The sequence below is a fragment of the Magallana gigas genome, chromosome 2 (genome assembly GCF_963853765.1).
Source record: "Magallana gigas chromosome 2, xbMagGiga1.1, whole genome shotgun sequence".
Classification (NCBI taxonomy): domain Eukaryota; kingdom Metazoa; phylum Mollusca; class Bivalvia; order Ostreida; family Ostreidae; genus Magallana; species Magallana gigas.
In genome coordinates this window covers 15,140,524-15,163,675 of record NC_088854.1, presented here as the reverse complement: position 1 = coordinate 15,163,675, position 23,152 = coordinate 15,140,524, and the positions used below count along the sequence as shown (strand labels likewise).

At 32.7% G+C, this 23,152-nt stretch overlaps 2 protein-coding genes across 4 annotated transcripts in view; both read right to left on the bottom strand.

Moving 5' to 3' along the window:
* Nucleotides 1-2,938: 2,938 nt before the first annotated feature.
* LOC105339135 (SLAIN motif-containing protein 2) lies at nt 2,939-7,527 on the bottom strand. 2 transcript variants are annotated; one of them, XM_011444550.4, is made up of 9 exons: nt 7,126-7,527; nt 6,767-6,912; nt 6,434-6,574; nt 5,994-6,140; nt 5,817-5,855; nt 5,143-5,268; nt 4,289-4,384; nt 3,436-3,766; nt 2,939-3,169 (listed from the first exon to the last, which is right to left on the bottom strand). In XM_011444550.4, the coding sequence occupies exons 1-9, from the start codon at nt 7,413-7,415 to the stop codon at nt 3,088-3,090; spliced, it is 1,398 nt and encodes a 465-aa protein (XP_011442852.3). In that variant the 5' UTR covers nt 7,416-7,527; the 3' UTR covers nt 2,939-3,087. The 2 variants fall into 2 exon arrangements, with proteins under 2 accessions (XP_011442852.3, XP_011442853.3); XM_011444551.4 differs by lacking the exon at nt 5,143-5,268.
* A 4,846-nt stretch (nt 7,528-12,373) lies between these two features.
* LOC105339136 (transcriptional regulator ATRX homolog) overlaps nt 12,374-23,152 on the bottom strand; it is a 32,133-nt gene continuing 21,354 nt past the window's right edge. For both annotated transcript variants that reach the window (XM_011444552.4, XM_011444553.4), the window contains exons 28-31: nt 15,428-15,608; nt 15,152-15,303; nt 14,930-15,034; nt 12,374-13,696 (exon numbers count right to left, since the gene is read on the bottom strand). In XM_011444552.4, the coding sequence (XP_011442854.3) occupies nt 13,487-13,696; nt 14,930-15,034; nt 15,152-15,303; nt 15,428-15,608 (648 nt within the window). In that variant the 3' untranslated portion in view covers nt 12,374-13,486. The remainder of the gene's footprint in view (nt 13,697-14,929; nt 15,035-15,151; nt 15,304-15,427; nt 15,609-23,152) is intronic.

The window sequence follows — 23,152 nt, the reverse complement described above, 5'->3', positions numbered from 1 at the left end:
GGCCGAAAACATCAGGGGTAGATAAAAGAAAGCACCCATTCACGTTGTTTACAAAGTGAAAGTAGTTCACTAGTTGGTTTAAAATAACTTTTGGTTGTAGATATACTTATCGCTCAATGTAGAAAGTTTTGTTTCTAAAAGATCAAACTTTTGTGCATTGTCAATATGCGATATGGATACAAAATAATCTGTTTTGCAGGCTGGTATATTTCATAACCAAATTGAGTATGTAGGCCTAACTATCGCATGTGTCTCCGTGCAAGTGTATTCGTCCGCTGAACTGCTGAAACCCCAGACAGGTTGTTTACAATAAAATATGAACATTTTCAAAGACATCAACCATTTCGTATCTGCCGACTCGTTTTGTTGACGTACAGTTCTGCTCGAAGTTGAAGTATGTCATCTGTTTTTCTTCAAACACGTAAGAAAACTTTGCACTCATTTGAGTTGTTTGGCTCCTTAAAAATTTGCAAACTTCCGGACGTACGATCCCTAAATGGCTTTCGAGCTTCGCTCGACGCCATAAAAACGGCATCTGGTACCATTTGGGCCACTTAAAATACCAGTCACATAAAGTATTGTAAACAAAATCGTCAGCTTATGCTACGAAGTATGATTTCATGAATAAACTAGTGGGTATTGTTTTTTTTTTTTACAAAAAAACACATGTCTCCCCTTCTCCAAAAGGATTGTAATATGGGGCAAATTTAAAAATTGAAAAAGAATGATGTCAGCTATATGTTACCCAGACCCAGACAAAATTTTATTATCTTTTTTTTAATTTGACCTTGAGTAAAACATAGTCAAGGTCATATATAAATCAATAGTACATCTAAGTGTATTATAATTGCTCTTTGTTTAAAGTTTGAAGCCCTTCTGTCAAAGTATATTCAGGAGTTGAACAATGAAGTTTTTTCTAATATGACCTTGAAATAATAATTCTAGGTCAATGTCAAAAATTTTGATAAGGTTCAACTAGGTTATATACCATCTATCTATGATACAAGTTAAAAGTCTGTATGTTAAAGGAGTCTTGTGTTATGGTCCAGACAATATTTTTTATGAAAAGCTTGACCTTTAAGTACAAAATAGGTCAAGGTCAAAACTTTTGGTGGCATGCACTCCTTCTCAATACCATCTACCTATGTTCCAAGTTTGAAGTCTTAATGTCAAAGGGTATTAAAGTTATGACCCAGACAAAATTTCACTATTTTTTTCTTAATTTGACCTTGAGTAAAACAAGGTCAAGGTCAAATATTATTCAATAGTACACCTAAGTGTATTATTATTGTTCTTTGTTTAAAGTTTGAAGTCCTTCTGTCAAAGTATATTCAGGAGTTGAACAATGAAGTTTTTTCTAATATGACCTTGAAATAAAAATTCTAGGTCAAGGTCAAAAATTTTGGTAAGGTTCAACTAGGTTATATTCCATCTATCCATGATACAAGTTAAAAGTTTGTATGTTAAAGGAGTCTTGTGTTATGGTCCAGACAATATTTTTTATGAAAAGCTTGACCTTGAAGTACAAAATAGGTCAAGGTCAAAACTTTTGGTGGCGAGCACTCCTTCTCAATACCATCTACCTATGTTCCAAGTTTGAAGTCTTAATGTCAAAGGGTATTTAAGTTACGGCCTGGACAAATTTGGATGAAGAAGAATAAGAAGAAGAAGAAAGTCGACAAAAACAATATGTCTCCCCTTTGAAAGGGGAGACATAATAAAGCTCTAAAGACGTTTCAGATATATTTACATCTTATTTATTTCTATTCACTTTCCAGCTGGAATGAAGCTATTGCATGTTTTGAAATCACCAAATAAATTATAAAAAGCCATCAGAATATGACACTCTCGCAAACTCTGCAATTTAAGTACAAAACAACCAGCACCCATGCTCTCACTGATCATAAAAAATGTCATCTTCTAAATAAATTTCTCTGATAAATTGCCAGGCCATTTCCACTTTTTTCGTTATGCATACATTCACCTACAAACTTTAAAATGTACTTTTGATTCCGTACAGTGTACCCCTGTTTGAAAAGTCATGCCCCAAAAAAAACAAACTCAACTTACACCACATAAAATTAAAGTGAAGCATTTTAGAAATAATACTACCGGTATGTCGTCAAACTATAAATAAGGATATGTGAACAAATCTTATACTATAATATATCAGTGAACACATCCCTATACCATTATTAATTGTTATGTCTTATGTGATTTTAAATATATATGTGAAAGGATGAACACTGACTAGGCTAAAGATATATTTAAAGGTGAATTTCAAATGAATTATCATGAATAACTTATACTGAATGAAAGTCAAACAATTTTTTTCAAAGTGACGCAATATTTTATCCAGAAATTACTTGACAAATACCCTGCCATTTTTGGTAAATTTCTTTTCTTATTAGAAATGGGTGTTGATTAGTGTAATACAAATGTTCTGTAATGGGCTTAGATAAAAAAAAATACCTGCCTTCCTTAGACACAATATTAAAAAAACATCTCTATATCTTACAAGCAAAATTCAAAATTGACATGACATACTTGAACTTAATGACACCGATACATTTAATATAAAAGAAAGGAAAATGGCATTGTTCATAACATTATCACAGAATATGAACCAGGCACCAGATTTCTTCATGCAGACATCAAACAGACCTGTGACACAATGTGAAGCTCCCATTTCCATTTGCTTCCCTCTTACAAGCATGCAGATACAATATAGTATAATGTGGGTTCAAATGAGATCACACTGAAACTCCTCCCTCTCAACATTAACAACCAATCACAAAAAACAAATAGATTAAAGCAATCAATGGAATTGACATGTTAAATTTTACAGCAAGTACAATTTACAATACATAAAGGATTTCAACCTCTTCTCAACCCTGCCTTGCAGAGCTTAATTTAATATCAGTTAAATCCCTCTCAAGACACTTCTAAGAGACAATATGAGCAGCTTTTTTCTGTTCAAGCATAAAACATCTGGTTGTGAGCTGTCTTAATTCTTTCTGTTTTATAAAATATTCAAGGTTAGTCCCCAAAATCACAGATATCTTCACACGTACATAAAGATCCCCATTAAAAACAGCCCTCCTTCCAGCTTTCATCACTGCCCTGGGCTCTGTATTGGTTTGTTCTTCTAGGTGACGGCAACGCAGACCTACAATAAACACAAGTATTTATTCTCACATATCAATTTGCTTTTCTGAAATTTACATTTACAGTGAATGCAGTAAAAGATCTTAAAGTGATTCTTTGAATGAACATTAACATGCATCACAATAATCCAAGATTAAAACGTTCAATCGGAAAGTGTCAAAGTTTAATTAACTACTAGTATGTCATTACATCTTTATACATGTAGCATGCAAAGCATATATCAAGGGAAAATATATGAAAGGAATTTCAATTTGACCCTTAACTGACCTTCTGGGTGAAGGGATACTAGACTTAACGGCGCTGTCTGGTCTGGGAATAGACCGCCTCATTGGTTGTGGAAGACCGGTTCTTTGTGGAGACAGGCCCCTGTGCATGGGGCTGCTTGGTTGTCTCAGTCCTGACACGTTGGGAGATGTAGGCCTGACAGGGGGCTGGAGGCGTGAGAACTGTCTCTGCTGAGCTGGGGTTGGGCTGACCTCGTAATCGTCACTACCCCCAGAAGAGTAGTTGTCTAGATAGGGATCACTGGCATGGTGACCCTGGGGTTGTGTCAGCCTCTGGGAGACATTGGGTAAACTTCTGCGCAAGTTTGTGTTCTCTGCAAGTACAAATGGATTAAAGTTAATCAACAAGCTAAGAAATTGAAATGCATGTATTACAACTAATATACATGTAATTAGATAAGTACATTTGCATGACTAAATGGTTTAGACTATGAATGTTTTGTAACATTAACAAAACACTGAGATATAATTTGTAAAGCATTGCCTATTCCTAACTAAGCTAGGAAGAAGGTAATCCTGCATAAAAACATTAAATGTTTTGTAATTTGGGTTTGAGTTAATCTGTACCATCACTTCTCAACATATAAAGCTTGCACAGGCACATATATATCTGAGGTTTATATTCATGTATACAACTACCAAAGGATGATATGGTGGTTTGGCTCATTGAGAATGACAATATTCACCAAGCCTGTTGGATAAGCGTATGTAACTTTAAGAGTTGTTTTTTTTTTGTAAGAAGGGAATTCCAACAATCACAGTATAGATAATTACTAGTGCATTACTTATAATTATGTTAACTATTGTCCAGCTGAGAGCAATATAGTGGTGTGTACCTGTAGGGGGGTTGAGGTACTGGCTGCTGTAAGGACTATCTGGGGGACTACTGGCATCTGATCCAATACTGTTAGTCTGACTGTTTCTCCTATCTCCTGGATAAAAAAAATATCAACTTAATACATTGGTCTAGAATGAAATTTTCATTGATCTTGTTAATTTTCATCTTAATGAAAATTTCAATATTTTGGCACGTCAATACAATTGATCAAATGAAATAAGAGCAAGTATTGAATTCGTATGTCTAAAATTTTTGTCTTACATGTATATCACATCAACTATGTTTACCTCACAAATTATTTTTTAAAAATATCTTTACAAGTACCCATATGCAAAAAAATAAATAAAAGACAACATGGATGCTATAAATAATGAAATAATATGAGAAACATGAGAAATAATGCAATTATATTTACTATGGTAAAGGAAAATGTACTGATTTATTAGTAAGAATGATTGAAGTGTTAAAAGAACAATTTTTACATTAGATATAGTATGTTCCGATAAATAATTGAAATTAATTTGATGGAAATCAAAACATGTATAAACACATAAAATAAACCGTCACCATCAAGACTTGTTAAAATTCTGAAGCAAAATATGAATACAGGTTTGTTCAAGTATGGTACATACAAGTAAATTTCCAACATTAAGCAAAATATTTTTATTGGCATGCACCAAAATATAAAGTTTACAAAAGATTATCATGCACCTGACTCTGTCAGAATTGATACAACAGGGGCTAGATTTAAAGTAACATAAAGCTAAACAAGCCCTCCTTTTTAAGAGAGTCATGCAGTAGGAAACATCAAAAAGGGTCCAGAACATTCCGACTAGCATGCTGCTGGCTTACCCTCGACCCGGGAGGGGCTGGATCTGTTGGAGTGTATAGGGGAGCCAGTGTTCTCTACCTCAATATTATTGTTTATATTGTTTAGTGCCTGCACTCCCTGCTGGGGAATTTGTCGGGGGCGTATGACTGTTGAGGACAGAGAAATGATATGATCATGTGATGAGGATGTATTATCTGAAGAATCGATTATATATAAATATCGAAATAATGCTGACAGTGTACAGGTAGATGAATAAAAGTGTACATTTTTAATGAAACACTATGTGAAATTCATGCTTGTTGATACATGTAAAAGAATAGATGTATACAAAATGAATAAAGTATATATCAGTAATGATGAGAGTATTACATATATCAACAAAAATTCCCATAATGCTAAACATTTCTCTTTACATCCTGTGTCAGAATACAACAAATGTTGCTTGTAATTTAATCATACTATTTTATGAATAAAAAAAGGTTTTCTTAAATGCTGTAAAACATCAACTATTATTAAGCTTGTCAGTTTCATTTACATATTACTGTGTATGAATGAAAATTGATCAAGAATCAGTACTCTTAATCCTTCTTATTCTAAATTAAGGCATCACTTTCCATCACACTGTGTAACAAAACCCCATCACATAAGATCAAAATCAAATAAACAAATGTAGCAACCAGAAGCAGAACTTTACCTCTTCTTGGAGAAGAATTTGTCATACTCTGTCGTAAACCTGCACAAAAAAATTATTCAAATTTAATTTTAAGTTTATCTTGCCAGATTACTGTATGTGCATGCATACTTAATTAAGGAAAAGGAAACGAAATGGATAAAAAATTTCATCAAAATGTCAATTCAAATATCAACTTACTTTCTTCTTGCTGTTTTGCAAGGTTTTCTATGTCTGTCACGTCTGGGTGTTTGTCGGCACCCTCGGCAGCTTTATCTCCACTTTCAGTTTGGATTTTCGTCTTTGGCCTGGTGAAAGTTCCAGTGTTAATTCTACTTGATGAACCACCTATAATTAAAAAAATAATATATATGATATGATCAAATTACTCAATTTCCATACACAAGATAAAACTAAGACATAGGTGTACTACATGTATATATTACTTTTGTTTGTCGCTCCAAATCATCAATAATTATTATCTCAAGATTTTCATCATGAAATTGTATTAACCTACATAGGAGTAGTTATTGTTACTATTTTGAGATTGTAAAGCCTTGTTTCTGATCCTCATAATGTACATGTGTACAAAAAATGGATTCTGTTAAAGCATGTAATTTTACACTATGAAAATGAATTACCTGCATTGGAATATAATGATTTTCTAACAGCTGGTGTCTGATTAGACACAGGGGTGTTTTCAGCAGACTGACTCATTCTTGGTCTTGATGAAGATGATGAGGAGTAAAGACCAAAGGTTGGAGTACTACTACTCCTTGATACTGAAAAGTACAATGACCATACATGTAAAATATTAAATACATTTCATTTATAGGATCACTTTTTCACCTGTTATACCAGAGTCAAGATTTTAATATAAGGTATTTTCTTTGCATCTGGTTGTTTGCCTCAGTGAAATATGCCAGTGAAATACACTACATTCAATAAATACCATTATGTATGAACAAACTTACTTCTAGCTACTTCATCAAGTTTATTTAATAGAGACTTCTTTACAGAGTTCACCTCCGGACTAGGATGGTCAAACTCTTGTCTGACCCATTTATAAGGACTAATTTTATTCTGCTGAGGCGTTGGAGGTTTTGGAGACATAAATAACCTGTTGAAGACAGAACAATGAAATCATATCACAGAAATTTATACTTGATTAAAACAGTTACATTTACCTACATTGTATGACTATTTTACAAAATACATAAAAACACGAGGTTCAAATAAAACACAAATAAAAGGACAATATTAAATCCAAGAAAAAGTAAAATAAGAATCACAAACTGCAACTGACAAAGATCAAAAACGCAAAAAAAATCACCATGAATCTTCATCATCACGTAGAGATAATCCATCAACGTCTAAAACGTCTATATCTTCCAGAGAATCGCCACCAATATTTTTACTCCAGGTTTTATCATTACTACTGGGCAAATTATTGTTGTGGTTGGCAGTCAATTTGCCTGGTTCTGTTTCACCATTTTGTAAAGTTTCTAGCTGTATCTTTTGTCGACCCCTCAGAAATTCATTTTGTTTCTCTAATTTTTTAACTAAATCTTGAAGTTTTTTAACTTCTGCTTGGGGATCAATTATGGTATCTGTAGCATCCATATTTTACAGTAAAAATGTCAAAACAACCATAAAACACCGCATTGTCTTTTACTCATTCCCTTGTTGACATTTTACGTTCAGCCATTTTGATCATTTTGCGCATGCGTAAATCATACATACTTTAATTACTTCCGCTATTTTTGCCTGCACCCTTTCAGCATTGTTCAGTAATTTTTATTCATATCAAAAGCTTTGACAAAATGAAAACAACGTTTCTAATTTTTTTGTCAATATGTTCAACATATTATTCCATATTTTTACTGGCGGTTATCACTTTTTGGAATGGTCAACAGAGGTTTTGTTTTTTTATTTTTTTTTTTGAATTATCTTCATTAGTATAGGCCTATACAAATAATATGTTTTACGGTGTGACCGTTGGGGCGAGCGCAGAAAAAACTACACAATTCTCATCATTGTTAATCTGCAACCCATGGTCTTGGCCCAACCAGGAAACTTTGGCTTTAAATACAAAGCTGTTTGAGGGTTTTTTTTTAATGTAAATACAATCATGATTTATCATTCCTTAACTCTTTCATAATGATCATGTTAAATTCAGTAAAAAATAAATTGCGTGTCTCTGTTATTTCTCATTTTGTTCCTTATTGTTATCTGTTCATTATTTTCTTCTGACACATCAATTCTGTTTTAATTTTTTTTTAAATCTGTGTACGCTTTATCTGTATTTTAGACATGTGCCCTCCCATTTTTTTAGTGTGTGATATCCAATATTATTTAAAGGTTTGGCAACATATACTGCTGGGGTAGTGACAATTTGTCTTACAACACAAACTGCTTTATTTTTTCAGCAGTTCAAAAGTTTATTAATGAGTCTGGAAGATTTAATAATTAAATTCCTTTTTGCTTTTGCTTTCTATACTGTACATTAACGTTATCTACTATATATTTGCAATTACTTTGTAAATGTATGTCTATGAATTTAATGATTATAAAGTCAATAACTATAAGTAACATGTAATATTACATGTACTATGACAATTGTATATATTGTATGTATTATCATTAGGAGAGGAACTTGTAAGTTGCAAGAACTTGTTTCCGATCCTTTTGTGTTACTTACACAATAAAATATGTTCAATTCAATTCAATTCATATACTGCTAACAAATACATGTAGATATTTTAACTGTTTATTTTTTTCTTTTTTGTTTTATTTATTTATTACAAAATGACGTGGCTGCACGTAGTTCTATTAATAATCAAACTTTTTTTAAATACATTTTTGTCACCTACCTAACGTATGCATATATGATTAGATCAATATGACAGTAAATTAAGCATGGAACTCGAATGTATATTTAGTAAGCAAAAAAAAAAATCAGGACAAAACTAATCAGCCGAAGAGTTGGCGTTAACATTGAGTATTTACTACAAGTTACACCCACCACAGATGCTTGATCCACCTCTAAATGCAATGCAATGCGCGAGATCACTGTAACGTCATACTTACTTTCTTTTGCACTCGTAAATTGTCGGATAAATTCGGAGAAGGAAATGACGTCATATGTCAGCAAAAGTTGATAGGTACAATTTTCTTCGTAAGCATATATGTGTTGTTTACTTTAATGTTTTTAAAAGGAATTTTTTATTGTTAAATGAAATGATGTATGCGATTTACAGGTAAGAATTTTCCTTAGAAACGCTTCCTGTTCCACTATGTTGCTATGTACCGCAAAGGATCATTGGGATAGTAGAACTTTTTCACGTGGCCTCATAAAATTTTCATTGAACAATGTGTAGTCTCGTTCAACCAGACGCTCGGCTGTCTCCGTAAAACTCCATCTCCGCTCGTACACGTTGTCTATGGAGCTCGCTGCGCTCGCTATTATTCTCATGAAAATTTGCATGTTAATTCTTACCCATACACATTGCTTGCTGTGAAGCTTTAAATTAAAAAAAAAAAAATAGAGTTACGATGAGCAAGCTCACAAATGATACTCCTGCTAAGAAAATGCAATAACTCATATGTATTTTTTTTTTATTTTTAAAAATGTATCGCATAGCCCCCTAACTCCGTCACTACCATAACTCCGTCACTTTCGGGAAACTCCTCGCCGTTTGAAATCAAGTGCGATTATGACGTCATTTTTTGCATGTCAAAAATCTTCAATCAAATGCCAACAGTTTACAACGGTTAAATTTAAGAATGTGTTCAAATTTAACAAAATTACATCTTGTTCGTTTTATGCAACAATAATTGCGTGGAATCAGCTAACACTTTTTCACGGGTGCACAAAAATAACGATATTTCTGATACGCGGGCCCATTTGATTATTTACGGTGGTCAGTCATTTTAAGAGAGGTCAAGATGAAACATTTCACATGTATTTTATTTTTTATTAAGGTTATTGATACATTTTTTTTTAGTCCGCAATAGCGTTTGTGCACTACACTTGATGATAACGTCAAATCTATGGAACGCCAAATTAACATTTATTCAAATATTTGTACCTATCTTCAAATAATTGTACCTATCTTCAATTCAATTGTACCTGTCTTCAATTCAATTGTACCTATCTTCAATTCAATTGTACCTATCTTCAAATTGAATTAGAGATAGGTACAATTCAATTATACCTATCTTTAATTCATTTGAAGATAGGTACAATTGAATTGAAGATAGGTACAAATCTTAATGCAATGGATTGAAGATAGGTACAATTGAATTAAAGATAGGTACAATTGAATTGAACCTATCTTCAATTACTAAAATATTGGCAATAATGAATACTCCCTGTATAGTACGTCATTTCCGTTACGTCACAACTGGCGCGAAATAAAATCGGGATCGGGATGATAAAATAGACAATATAATTTTGTCAACTTTTCAAAAGATTGAGCCTTAAAACAAACAAAAACTCATAATAATTGTTACCGCTTTAATAAATAGAGTGATTATCAACTGAATTATACATTCTTTGATAAAATTATAGAAAAAAATAAAGCCAGTTTCTTATTTAGGTATATAGTGACCCTAACTACGTCACTACCCTAACTCCGTCACTTGTGGGGTATATATATATATATATATATATATATATATATATATATATATATATATATATATATATATATATATATCTTTCATCTTCGTTGTTGGTGCTTCCCTCGTTTCCCTCCATGTTGAAATGTCTTCAAGGGAGCGTTCATTATTTTCAACAATACACAAAACGAATTGAACCTAGGTATAATTGAATTGTACCTATCTTTAAATCCTTTGTAGATATGTCTGAATTGAACCTATCTTCAAATCAATTGTACCTATCTTTAAATGAATTTTACCTATCTTCAAATGAATTAGAGATAGGTATAATTCAATTGAACCTATCTGTAATTGAATTGAAGATAGGTATAATTCATTTGTACCTAGGTATAATTCATTTGTACCTAGGTATAATTCATTTGTACCTAGGTATAATTATGTACACCTATCTTCAATTCAATTGTACCTATCTTCAAATAATTGTACCTATCTTTAATTCAATTGTACCTATCTTCAAATGATTTGAAGATAGGTACAATTATTTGAAGATAGGTACAAATATTTGAATATATGTTAATTTGGCGTTCCATACAAATCGCTCATGCCGTAATATTTGCCTAATACAGGGTTACAGATATATCCGGTTTGTCGGTATTTAGAATATGCTAAATTTATTTAAAATGTAATAAATAATATAATCATTAATATATTCATTTTTGGATATGATATATTTGGAATCTGTAAGGACAGAAATCAAACGGCACTCATACATTCTGAAAAGGCCATTGTAATTGTTGTTACAACGACCCATTTTTTTTTATTCTGGCGATCATTTCACTTTGATGATATTAAATACAATTTTAATTGAATACACCGATTTAACTTATTAAAACTTGGCCTAGATACAAGTTCAGTTTAAACTAAATTGTTGATGTGTCTTCATTCCCTGGCGTATCATACATCGTGTGGGTGACGGAGTTAGGTTCATAAGTTATGATAGCACGTTTGATAAACGTCGTATTCAGAGGGCTTATTTGAATAATGATAAAAATATTTTTGTTAATAATTTTATAAATTATAAATTATAACGTTTCAGGTTATATTTAGTGGCTGCAAATGATAAAAACAGCAAAAAATAATTTACAGAGAAACGCGGAATGTTTTCTGCTTATGGTGACGGAGTTTGGGTACTCGGGGATATTTATAATTGATACACCTTTTTTAAAGTGACCTTAAATTGAACTTGCACATGTGACCAAAACACAAAGTTAGGACATATTTACAGGTAACAAGCAATCTTTGTTTCAAATTTTAGCTACTAATCATTTTCCATTACAAAATTTGGCCTATACATGAATTATGCATTTTTTTTAACAATGACCTTGAACTTGCACAACTGACCCTGGGTCAAATTCATGACACAACCTCGGGTCATAAGCAATTTTTATGTGAAGTAGAAACTCCCAATGTTTCTCCATTACAAAATTATAAGGTAGACACACATCATCAACATTTTCTTTCAATGACCTTGAACTTGCCCAAATGACCTTAAGTCAAAATCATAACACAACCTCGATCAGATCATAAGCAATCTTTGTGTACATAAAATCTTCCATGTTTCCCCAAAAGAAAGACATGGTCCAGACAGAAATTTTGCTCTGTTCCTTCCAGTGACCTTCAACTGCCAAAATGATCTTGGGTCTTCATCAAGACACATACTCTGGTTATAAGCAATCTGTGTGGGAAGTAAGAACTCGAATGTTCCTCCATATTAATGGACCGAACGCAACTGCACAGACAGATGGACAAGGCGATTCCAATGTAACACCCCCCCCTCCCCCCCCCAAAAAAAGTTTGGTTGTGGGTAATGGTAAATTACATTTACATTTAAATCTGATTAACCTCGCATTTGCAGTTTAAATTTCTCAGTACAAAATTAAGAAGAAATGGAAGAAAGATTTCTCTTCAATGTTTTATTTCACATTAAACATTAAGACTTTTACAATGAATTGCAAACTGAACCATTTCAAAATTAATTCAGTTGCAAAATAGACTAGTTTTAGATAATTTCCACTGACTGTACCTGACAATATGAAAAATTATATTGTCATTCCGAAACAATGTTTCCCTATGAACTAAGGTAGACCACTACCTATACTGAAGTCAATAATTGATTGAACATGATAACTCCAATTGAATTGATTCTCTGCAGATCAGAAGATCTGTAATGTACTCAATATCTTCAAATTTGAGATCTCAAAAACAAGAGAAAAGGGGAGAGAACTTCTCCAATCTAAAACTGGTTTTCATATAGCAAATAAATAGGACCACTAAAATCAATTGTTATAAATTATAACATTATATAAAATAAAAGAAAAAGCTATACTACAAGCCCACAAATATTACCCAATAAAATGACTCAATTCTGCAAAATATTCATCAAAGATCCTCTCTTTACATGAATGTCAGTCTACTTGTTAAAAATATACTTGTAAATGAACCATCAACTTATGCCAACTTGACACATTATTTTTCACTTAATTGCTTAATAACTGCTACTTTGAAAACTTGATTTCCACAAAATGAAAACTGTATACATTATTAAGCTGATATACAGTGCACAGTAAATATCTATAGATTTTAATTAATCTTGCATTTTATTGATATTTTTCAAAGTTTCTAGAGAAATTGTAAACAATAAAAAATAATTGATATCATTTTGCTTTAGGCCAAATATAATCATTTTTAAAACTCACTATTCTTCAAAAAGATGATTTTTCTCAAGAGCAATTAAAAAGCTACAGTGCACAAACATTTAATTAATGATATTAAATACTGCAGAAATGTTCAACATCACACATACAATGTAAGACATTAAAATTCATCCAAATCTGTTTGCAATCATAGAAAAATAAACAACAGTCACTGTGGCACATTGTACAGTATATTTGTGGTTGTTATATGTGCGACACATACAAGTACCGGTATATGTACATCACAACTGTACTGAAGGTAAAGTTAATTCATTCTATCAAATAAATGCAAATTCCTTCCCAGTATTCTTGTAACAGTCACTTTTTGGCCCCTCTTAACTGCTGCATTAATGCCTCATTGCCCTGCTTGTTCATCAATGACTGCATAGCAGAGGCACCCCCCTGGAACCCCGAGGTCCCAGGGCTGGCACCAGACATGGCTGCCTGCATCAACTGCATCTGCTGCTGTCGGATCTGGTCCTGGATTCTCTGAAGCTCTCGCTGGTGATGGAGCTCTTTCTGTTCAATCTACCATAGACCAATATGTCATACATAAAATACTGTTTACAAATGATATTAAATTTGTAAGATATTTGGCCAAATTTTTCTTTTTTTTGACATGTTACCATACATTTGATTTAATTATAAGCACATTCCTGAAAGTATCTATCTGTATCTATCTACATGTGTATACATGCAAATACATATATTTACATCTACCAAGTATTATTCCCTCTATTTCTTACGGAAACTTATATATTATTCATAGCTCTATAGAAACAGCCAGACTGAAATCTACACGCCCCGTTTATCGATAGGTTGAAATCTACAGCAGCTGAAACTGACAAGAAAGTGACATGACTGAAATTGACATGCCCTGTTTATCGATTGGTCGAGACCGACAACTACCTAAGAAAAATCACGGACTACACGAAATAATCATGATGATGTCAGACTCAAAGTCTCACAGGAGACGATTTGGCTGTTTCTATTAGCTATCCTACTTATTTACGTCAACAGTAATTTGGTGCATATTACTTACTTTTTACAATCAATTTATTAATTAGTGAAAAGATGTTAATATAAACAATAAAATGCTTTCTTTAATGACTCATGCGGGTTATGAAGGTAACGATCATTGCAGAAAAAATTTACATAACCTGCTAACGTGGGTTATGTATTTTTTTTGCAATGTCGCTATACTTAATGTTTAAGTACATGAAATTTAACAATGTCAGTAAAATGCTTGACTTAATGAAGAATATAGCTATGATTCAGATTTTATTATAACAATTGCAGATGGCTGCCGAATCTAGTTACGAGTCACTGTGTTTAAGTTAAGATCGGGACAGCAATGATTTTATGAACCTTAAATGCATATAAGGGGAGAGTTCCTGCAGCGTGTACTATAGTAAATATCCCATTATGCTTCAACACACTGCTTTCTAAAGCCTCGTAATCGTGGTGTTTCTTGAAAATATGATGACTTCATTTATTTATATATGACAGATGCATTTATTTCAAGGTAACTATTTACTTGCTTTAAAACATCGCTTTTTCTGGATTTGAATAAAAATTGCACACTGTTCAATAAATAAAAAAAAATGAGCATTCTTTTTTTATGAAATAAAAGAAAAAATTATCACCGCCCGACCACATCTTTTTTTGAAAATGTTAGCCTGAGAAGCAAGAAATTAATTTTCATGGCCTAGAGTAGTAAATTCAAGCATGTGATCTCATCAAGTGATTGACCAACTGTACCTGTCTTTTCTGTGCTTCTTGTTGTGCTGCAATTTGTCGAGAAATCATTTGACGGATGACTGCCTGTACTTGCTGTGTTAGTTGTTCCTGGGGCAAGTGAGGATACTTTAAAAAAAATAAAAAGCTTTAAAACATTTCTGCCAGCATATCCGCAAATGAGTAGAACAATAATTCAACAGTACATTAAATTTCTCAACAGAATAGGTTGCACTATTCCCTTACCCTCTGTTTCATGTCCTGAACCAACTGTAAAAGGTGCTGTTGTGAAAATGACTGGAGATTATACCCTTGGTTGTACATGTACGGCATTCCCATTTGTTGCTGTTGCTGCATTTGCTGGAGCATGTTGTTGAATCCCATGTTAGGCATGTTTGCTTTAAAAGAAATAGTTCAACCATCACACACATTTAATACAGGTGAATGGTTAATTAGCATTTTAAATTTAATTGTGTAAATACTTCAACAAGACTGAGGGATTCAAGTTTGAACAATACATACCCATAAAGTTCTGCCTCATCTGTATAACACCTTTCCTTTCATTTTCAAATTCCTCCCAAGCTGCCTTCCTTTCCTCCTCGTCCAATTCTTCCCCGATCTTATTCTCCAGCAGTGAGTCATGCTCATGGTAATTGACAAACCAGTCTTTCTGTGACTTCATAAGCTCAGCAAGCATAAAGTCCTATAGCAATGGATGTTTATAAAACAATTCTTTAAAATATAGAATGATATTTGACACACATATAGTTCTAACTTGTTGAAAGAACAAGTGCGTACAAGGCCTGACAACCCCCCCCCCCCCCCCCCCCCCCCCCAGGATTTTGAAATAGCATATGAACATATAAAAAAATCTTTACATTTGAAACTGTGCATCAGTACATGTACATGTATCATATAGAACTGTATTCTCTGACAAATACATACCGGTAATATTCAATAATACATGTACTTGGTACTTATCTCCTTTGTTTTATTTGATGCTTTCTAAGCATTACAACATGATTTCATATCTGTGCTAGCGCTATTTTTATCTGACATTGTATGTACAGAACATGAACATTACGCAATTGTTGTCATTATATAAATGGTATTAGATGTTTTTCTCATAATCAATGAAAAATAGGTAATCACAGATTACAAAGCTCACTGAGACGAGGCATCACCTTTATGAAGCATCACCTTTCTGAGACCAACTTTATCACATTACCGGTATATGAAAATCATACTTTATGATCTGGATACTCATGGATACTGTTTTGACACAATATCATATATCATCTGTTAAAAAATTGTATGATAATCATATGTTCATTTCATACCGTATTATAAGATACAATGTTTATTAATACAATAATATAAAATACAATATTGCATCCTATCATACTTACAATATATATCATATAATAGAATAAAATACCGTAATAAATAATGATGAGATATGATATTGTAACACATGATATGACATTGTATTGTGTTTTTATTACATTATTGTATTTAATCACATAATACAATATCACAATACATAATAGCGAGCGCAGCTCGCCGGCGCGCAGCGAGCTCTAAGAACCAGTGTGCACGGGAAAAAGAACGAGCTAAACCTACAGTTCATCAAACAAAATTTTTTGTCTACCAGGTACATCCAATAATGCTCTCTAATGGTGCTATGCCAAAAATGGCCGACTTTTAACTCGGTGACTTAAACTTTGAAGACACGTTTTGAGTACCGCATATGTTTTGGCGAGACTCAAAAGATTTGTCACATGCTTCCATACCTTTGTATTGAGTCGAGAAACATAAACAAAGACGAACAAAGTTATGGATGATGTCACAGTGCTCTCGCGCTATATTTCCCGCGATAAATTTAAAGGTGGATCAAACATCTGAAATGGGTGTACTATACACATTTGTATTAGCAAGAGCCATACTTTACTGTCATATCGATCCATTTTTAAAGTAATTGTGCATGCATGTACAGTAGGCAGGTAAGTATATGAGTAGGGAGGAAATAAACAATAGGACATTTTGAACTTAATAAAAAGGAATAAAATGAAAAAATAAACAGGTAAAAAAATTATGTAGATATTGCATATAGTCAGATCATTAAATTTAAAAGTGGGAAATTACACACCTACAAACAGGTACCGGGCTCTCTCTCTCTCTCTCTCTCTCTCCTCTCTCTCTCTCTCTCTCTCTCTCTCTCTCGGGGTAGGGGGTTGCGCTGTATGTATCATAACCATTAAAATTAGTACCTTTGCCATACTTATTGTAGAGCAATACTCTCTCAAAAATTCTCTGACGTTCGTTGATACCTAAATAAAACTATAAGTTGACAACGATGCAAGGTACAGTATGTGTAATTCTGCGCTCGCCAGAACGGTAGCACCGTAAAACATATTATATGATACAATATAAAAATTATAAATACAATATCATATCACATTATATTTACACTCTACTGTGTTTTTCCATTAAATGCCGTGATGTTTAAATGCCTCTAAATGCAACAAGTAGTCAAAGGTCAAATTGATGAGTTTTATTATGACGTCACAAACGTTGAACGCTGTAAACTGCAACGTCACAAGTGAAAATCAAAGTTCACGCTCGTGGCTGTTACTGTGGCTCTTCCATTAATATTAACTTACCCTTAGGATAAGATAGGAATTTTAAGGTATGAATCACATTTGCAGACAAGGCAAGAAGTTAAAAAAAATGTAAATATAAGCATTAAATCATGATGTTTTGAAGTATACACTCTCATAACTGCAGCGGTGTGTGCATACAAATTTTCATAACGCGCTACTCAATTTGTATGCACACACCGCTGCAGTTATGAGAGTGTATACTTCAAAAAATCACGATTCAATGCTATAATACATCACAATATTGTACATCATGATATCAAATTGTATAATATAGTATGATATTTTATTGTATAATACTGTATCATAATTGATATATAATATGATATCGTATATGATACAATATAATTTGATACAACATTGTATCATATCATATGATACAAGTAAAAATATTATAAGATACAATATCATATCATTATATCATATTATACTTTATCATGTGATATAATAATTTGTTATACTTTCATGTTAAATACTGAAATCTGATTGGTTAAGACGCAGTTAATAATATTTACTATTATCCTCAGCGTTAGCAACGCACTTGGCAACGGGTAACATTAAAAAATGTTACATGCGCGAAAATTATGCGCGTACGGTTCGCTGTAGAATTCACGTTATTCCTATATAAAAGCAGTAAAATTTTCTTAAAAATTTTAAAAAAGACATTCAGTATAACAAAATAAATAGTGCCTGTTTGGGAGGATAACAGTTGAAATTGACACCCCTCGAAAACCATTGTCAACCTCCGCTTCGCGTCGGTTGACAATGGTTTTCTCGGGGTGTCAATTTCAACTGTTACCCTCCCAAACAGGCACTATTTATATAATATTATATAAACCAATATCATAATATACAATATCCTATGGTACAATATTATATAATATCCAATATTGTATCATATGATACATTGTTATACTTTCATGTTAAATACTGAAATCTGATTGGTTAAGACGCAGTTAATAATATTTACTATTACCCTCAGCGTTAGCAACGCACTTGGCAACGGGTAACATTAAAAAATGTTACATGCGCGAAAATTATGCGCGTACGGTTCGCTGTAGAATTCACGTTATTCCTATATAAAAGCAGTAAAATTTTCTTAAATATTTTAAAAAAGACATACAGTATAACAAAATAAATAGTGCCTGTTTGGGAGGATAACAGTTGAAATTGACACCCCTCGAAAACCATTGTCAACCTCCGCTTCGCGTCAGTTGACAATGGTTTTCTCGGGGTGTCAATTTCAACTGTTACCCTCCCAAACAGGCACTATTTATATAATATTATATATTGCTATATCATATGTAACAGTATCATGTGATAAAATAATATATTAATGATTCAATATCATATTATACAACATTGTATCATAATATTCAAAACCATGCATAACAATATCATGAAACAATATCATATCATAAAATATCAAAAAATTTATACATTTTATATCATATTGTATCATATTAAACATTATTATGCCTTCTGTCAGTTTGTCACTATATATTCAATACTCATCTATTTTCGCATAGTATCAAAGGATTTATATAGCGTAAGCATACTATGCCGAAATAGAGCACGGCGAATATTTTCAACGAAAATCTGTCAAGCGCCGACAGCGGGATTCGAACTCACGACGCTAAAATCATTGAATCTAGCATGAAGCCCAACGCGTTACCGCTACGCTAAATTAGCCGTTATTATAATAACCGGTATTTAGGTATGTAAAACGTAGATATGTACGACTGACATCAAGCAATTAAAATTATTCATTTTTCAAAAAAAAACTTCATTATTGACGGTAATTTTAAAGTCAAAGTTTCCTATAAACTTTTGAACAAATTGATTGAACATTTTTCAAAGAAATTCTACATGAGAATCACAAAAACGCTTTTTTAAATGACGCTTGTTAAAGAATGTTCAAGAAAAAAAATTCACTGAGATTTCGTCTGCTAAACATTTCGAGTTTTCTCGGTAAGGCCAAACGTCTCTCTATTTCTTGAAAAAAAACATAAATCTTTGTTGACTTTTTATTGTACAACAACTTGTTGATTAAATAAACAATCAAATCAATTGATTACAAGTAATTTGAAAAACAACAACAAACGCTTGCTTTTCCGGTGATTATTTTAAGGGACTTGTCAACACTCGAACGTCAGAGCTACTTATAGCAAAGCACGTCAGTATATTTAACAGTCGGCATAATAATAACAAAAGTGTTGTGTTGTGCATGTACTATGCCTAAATAGTAGTCAGGGTTTGATACATAGTGCACTCGCCTCCGGCTCGTGCACCATGTATCAAACCCTGACTACTATTTAGGCATAGTACATGCACAACACAACACTATTATATAAATAGTGTATCATATCATACAATACTATATCTCAGGAATCATGTCATATCATTTAACAACAAATACATCTATCAAGCAGGTTTGAGTGAGGTAGATTTTTTTTAGCATCCTTGATAATGAAGATCAGGCTCTGCATCTGATGCTACCCCTCGATTCATTTATATTATGGTTAAATCAACTATGCAAGCTATTATCTATAAAACATGTGACCTGTTCAAACAAGAGGCCCATGGGCCACAAATCGCTCACCTGAACAATAGTCCTTGCATCATTTTTTTTCGAAAGGGTTTATTATGATGTGAACTCTTAATAAATATTGTAAAACTTATATATTTCAAGATTTTGCCATATATTAAACAATACATAAAAAGAAGATAATAACAATTTTATCTTTCGCATGTTGTCACTATTCACAATTGCTCCACCTGTAAAATACATTTTATTAATGTATAGAAAAATCATATGCTAGGAAAGGGGAAAACTGAAAAGCTCATAAAAAAAAAAAACTACCTACCCTATTTTAAAATCTGATGAAATAGGAAACACACATATTTGTTTTTCTTGCCTTAGCAGTGTCCGAGAACCTTACTGGAGTGCGACCATTTCTCGCCGAGTACCATTTCTCGCCAGTATATTGTGACGTCAGTTTTCGTATATAATTTTATGTGTTGATAAAATGACGCCACAATGTCCCGGCGAGAAATGGTACTTGGCGAGAACTGGTCGCACGCCAGTAATATAACAATAAATATTGTTCTTTATAGTTCATATTTTAAAAATAAGGGTCCATAAAAATCAGTCTAACAATTTTGATGTTGATTGGCCTGACAATTTAATTTATCGTAAAAATTGTTAGACTGCTATCACAGCTTAAAATTAAAATTATGTTTACTCCAAATGCAATACAGTCATGCAAACTAATTATTAATAATAAACAAAACATTGAAAAACAAAAACAATTTCTTTTATTTCATTTTATGCTTGTCAAAATGTAGCATCAACATGATATAAACGTCTGTAGAACATCTAACCCCGATTTTAATCTTTCATTGCAAAAACAAATCGTAGTAACATTGTTCTCCGATATCAGTACCATTCATATTTACCAAGGTCGTGGTTGCACTTGTTTGATTCGATCGGTAAACTTTACAATTAAATTACGCAACAATTATTCCAATAATCGATGACAAATTAAATAGCTTTAAGTATAAAAAAAAAAAAAGAATCTTGAAAACGCGGTGTAAAAACAAATGGCATGGTGATTATGCTGATAGTTTACTGTAGAGCTGAATTCGGAACTACGATTTACCACTATTTCATAAAATATTCTTTATATCATTCTTCGTTAAAAACGTTACTTTTATAGTTAAACCGGCAAATCACAAACTTTTCTTTTATCAAAATTGACGTCTGAAATCTTCTTCAAAATGGCGGTTAGTTAGTACAAACAAAGAGCTTCCGTTTCGTAATTCCGAATAACGAGCCCGATCTTATATAAATGAACACACGATCAGAACACACTTACAACACATAGTTTGAACCCTTCTAAGGGTCCCAGTATTAGACTGAGGGTCACCATTTTTACAATTTAGAATCTGCCTTATATATAGAAGTTGTCATATAAATATTGGTAATATTGGAGCAGCGGTTCTTGAGAAGAAGATTTTAAAAGATACCCCCCCCCCCTTTTTCACAGTTTCATGATTATTTCTCGTTTAAAAAGGGATTGCCCTTTGAATTTTACAATTTATAATCTCCTTAATATAATAATGCTTTCTGCCAAATTTCGTTAAAATTGGATGAGTGGTTTTGGAGAAGAAGTTGAAAATGTGAAAAGTTTACAGACGGACGGACAGACAGACAGACGGACGGACGGACGGACGGACGACGGACAACGGGTGATCAGAAAAGCTCACTTGAACCTTCGGTTCAGGTGAGCTAAAAACTAAACCTCATCCAGCATCTGAAACCTATGGCTCAGATTCAGCATTCAAGCCTGTCAGGTGCATCAGTATTACAAGACACACCATCCATGCAAGTTTGGTGAAGTAAGGACCAATAATAACTAAGACATATTCTTTAGCATCCTTTATAATGAAGATCAGGCTCTGTATCTGAAGCTACCCCTGTGATTCATTTATATTATAGTTTAATCAACCATGCAAGTTTAAAATAGTACTATTATCTATAAAACATGTGACCTGTTCCACAAAACTTAACCTTATCCAGCATCCAAAACCTATGGCTCAGATTCAGCATTCAAGCCCGTCAGGTGCATCAGTATCACAAGACACACCATCCATGCAAGTTTGGTGAAGTAAGGACCAGTAATAACCAAGATATCATCACCAGAGGGCACCTGTTCCAAAACCTTTACCCAGCTCTAAAAACCTTTGACAATAATTGATAAAGTAAAACCTTTTTGATGAAAATCACAAATTCGACCCATTATGGGTCTAGACTCCATTTTAATAAATCAATAATAAAAATTAAAATTAACTTATTCTTTAAATAAAAGTACTTTTAAGGTGAAGTCAGGACCCATTCATACCTAATTTTGCAATTAAAGGGGCATGGTCACGATTTTGGTCAAAAATTATTTTTCCGATTTTAATATTTACAATGCTTCAGAAAGGCATTTTTAATAGGCAACCGAAATTTGAGTGTCATTTGTTGAGTTATAAGCAAGTTACAGAGCTTGAAATTCTTCGTTATGTAAACAAAGCGTTTGTTTACATTTTGAACGTTGAAGTAAAAATTTCAGTTTTAAACCTAAAACGAATGTATTAAACATTCGGAACTGTTTATCTATGTTTAACATAAATAAAAAGATAGACAAATAAACTGGAAAAAGATTTTTTACTGGTATATTGAACCTATGTAAACAAAAACGGCACGAGCCTTGTTTACATGACAAAGAATTGTGAGCCCAGTATCTTGCTTATAACTCTACATGTGACTTACAAATTTTATTTGATCATTAGAAATGCATTTCTAAAGCACTGTAAATAGTAAAAACATTAAAAAAAAAAATAAAATTTGACCAAAATCGTGACCACGCCCCTTTAAGAACAGGGAATGATCCAAGATTAAGGCAAAAAACGATATGCAGCTTAAATTGGAAACCAATACCTGTCGTGTTTATAGAATGAAAGCACAATATTGACTTCCATCGTGAAATTTATAATGAAAACAATCCATACAACTCAAAAATTAATATTCTAACTTAAATTG

What these genes read in the sequence shown, in the direction of transcription:
- LOC105339135 (XM_011444550.4), bottom strand. Translation starts at nt 7,415, where the DNA reads ATGGATGCTACAGATACCATAATTGATCCCCAAGCAGAAGTTAAAAAA. An exon ending in TGCAAAACAGCAAGAAGAAA is followed by an intron (nt 5,856 to 5,993) that starts GTAAGTTGATAT and finishes TTTTTTGTGCAG; the next exon opens with GTTTACGACAGAGTATGACA. An exon ending in CAGCCCCTCCCGGGTCGAGG is followed by an intron (nt 4,385 to 5,142) that starts GTAAGCCAGCAG and finishes TTTTTTATCCAG; the next exon opens with GAGATAGGAGAAACAGTCAG.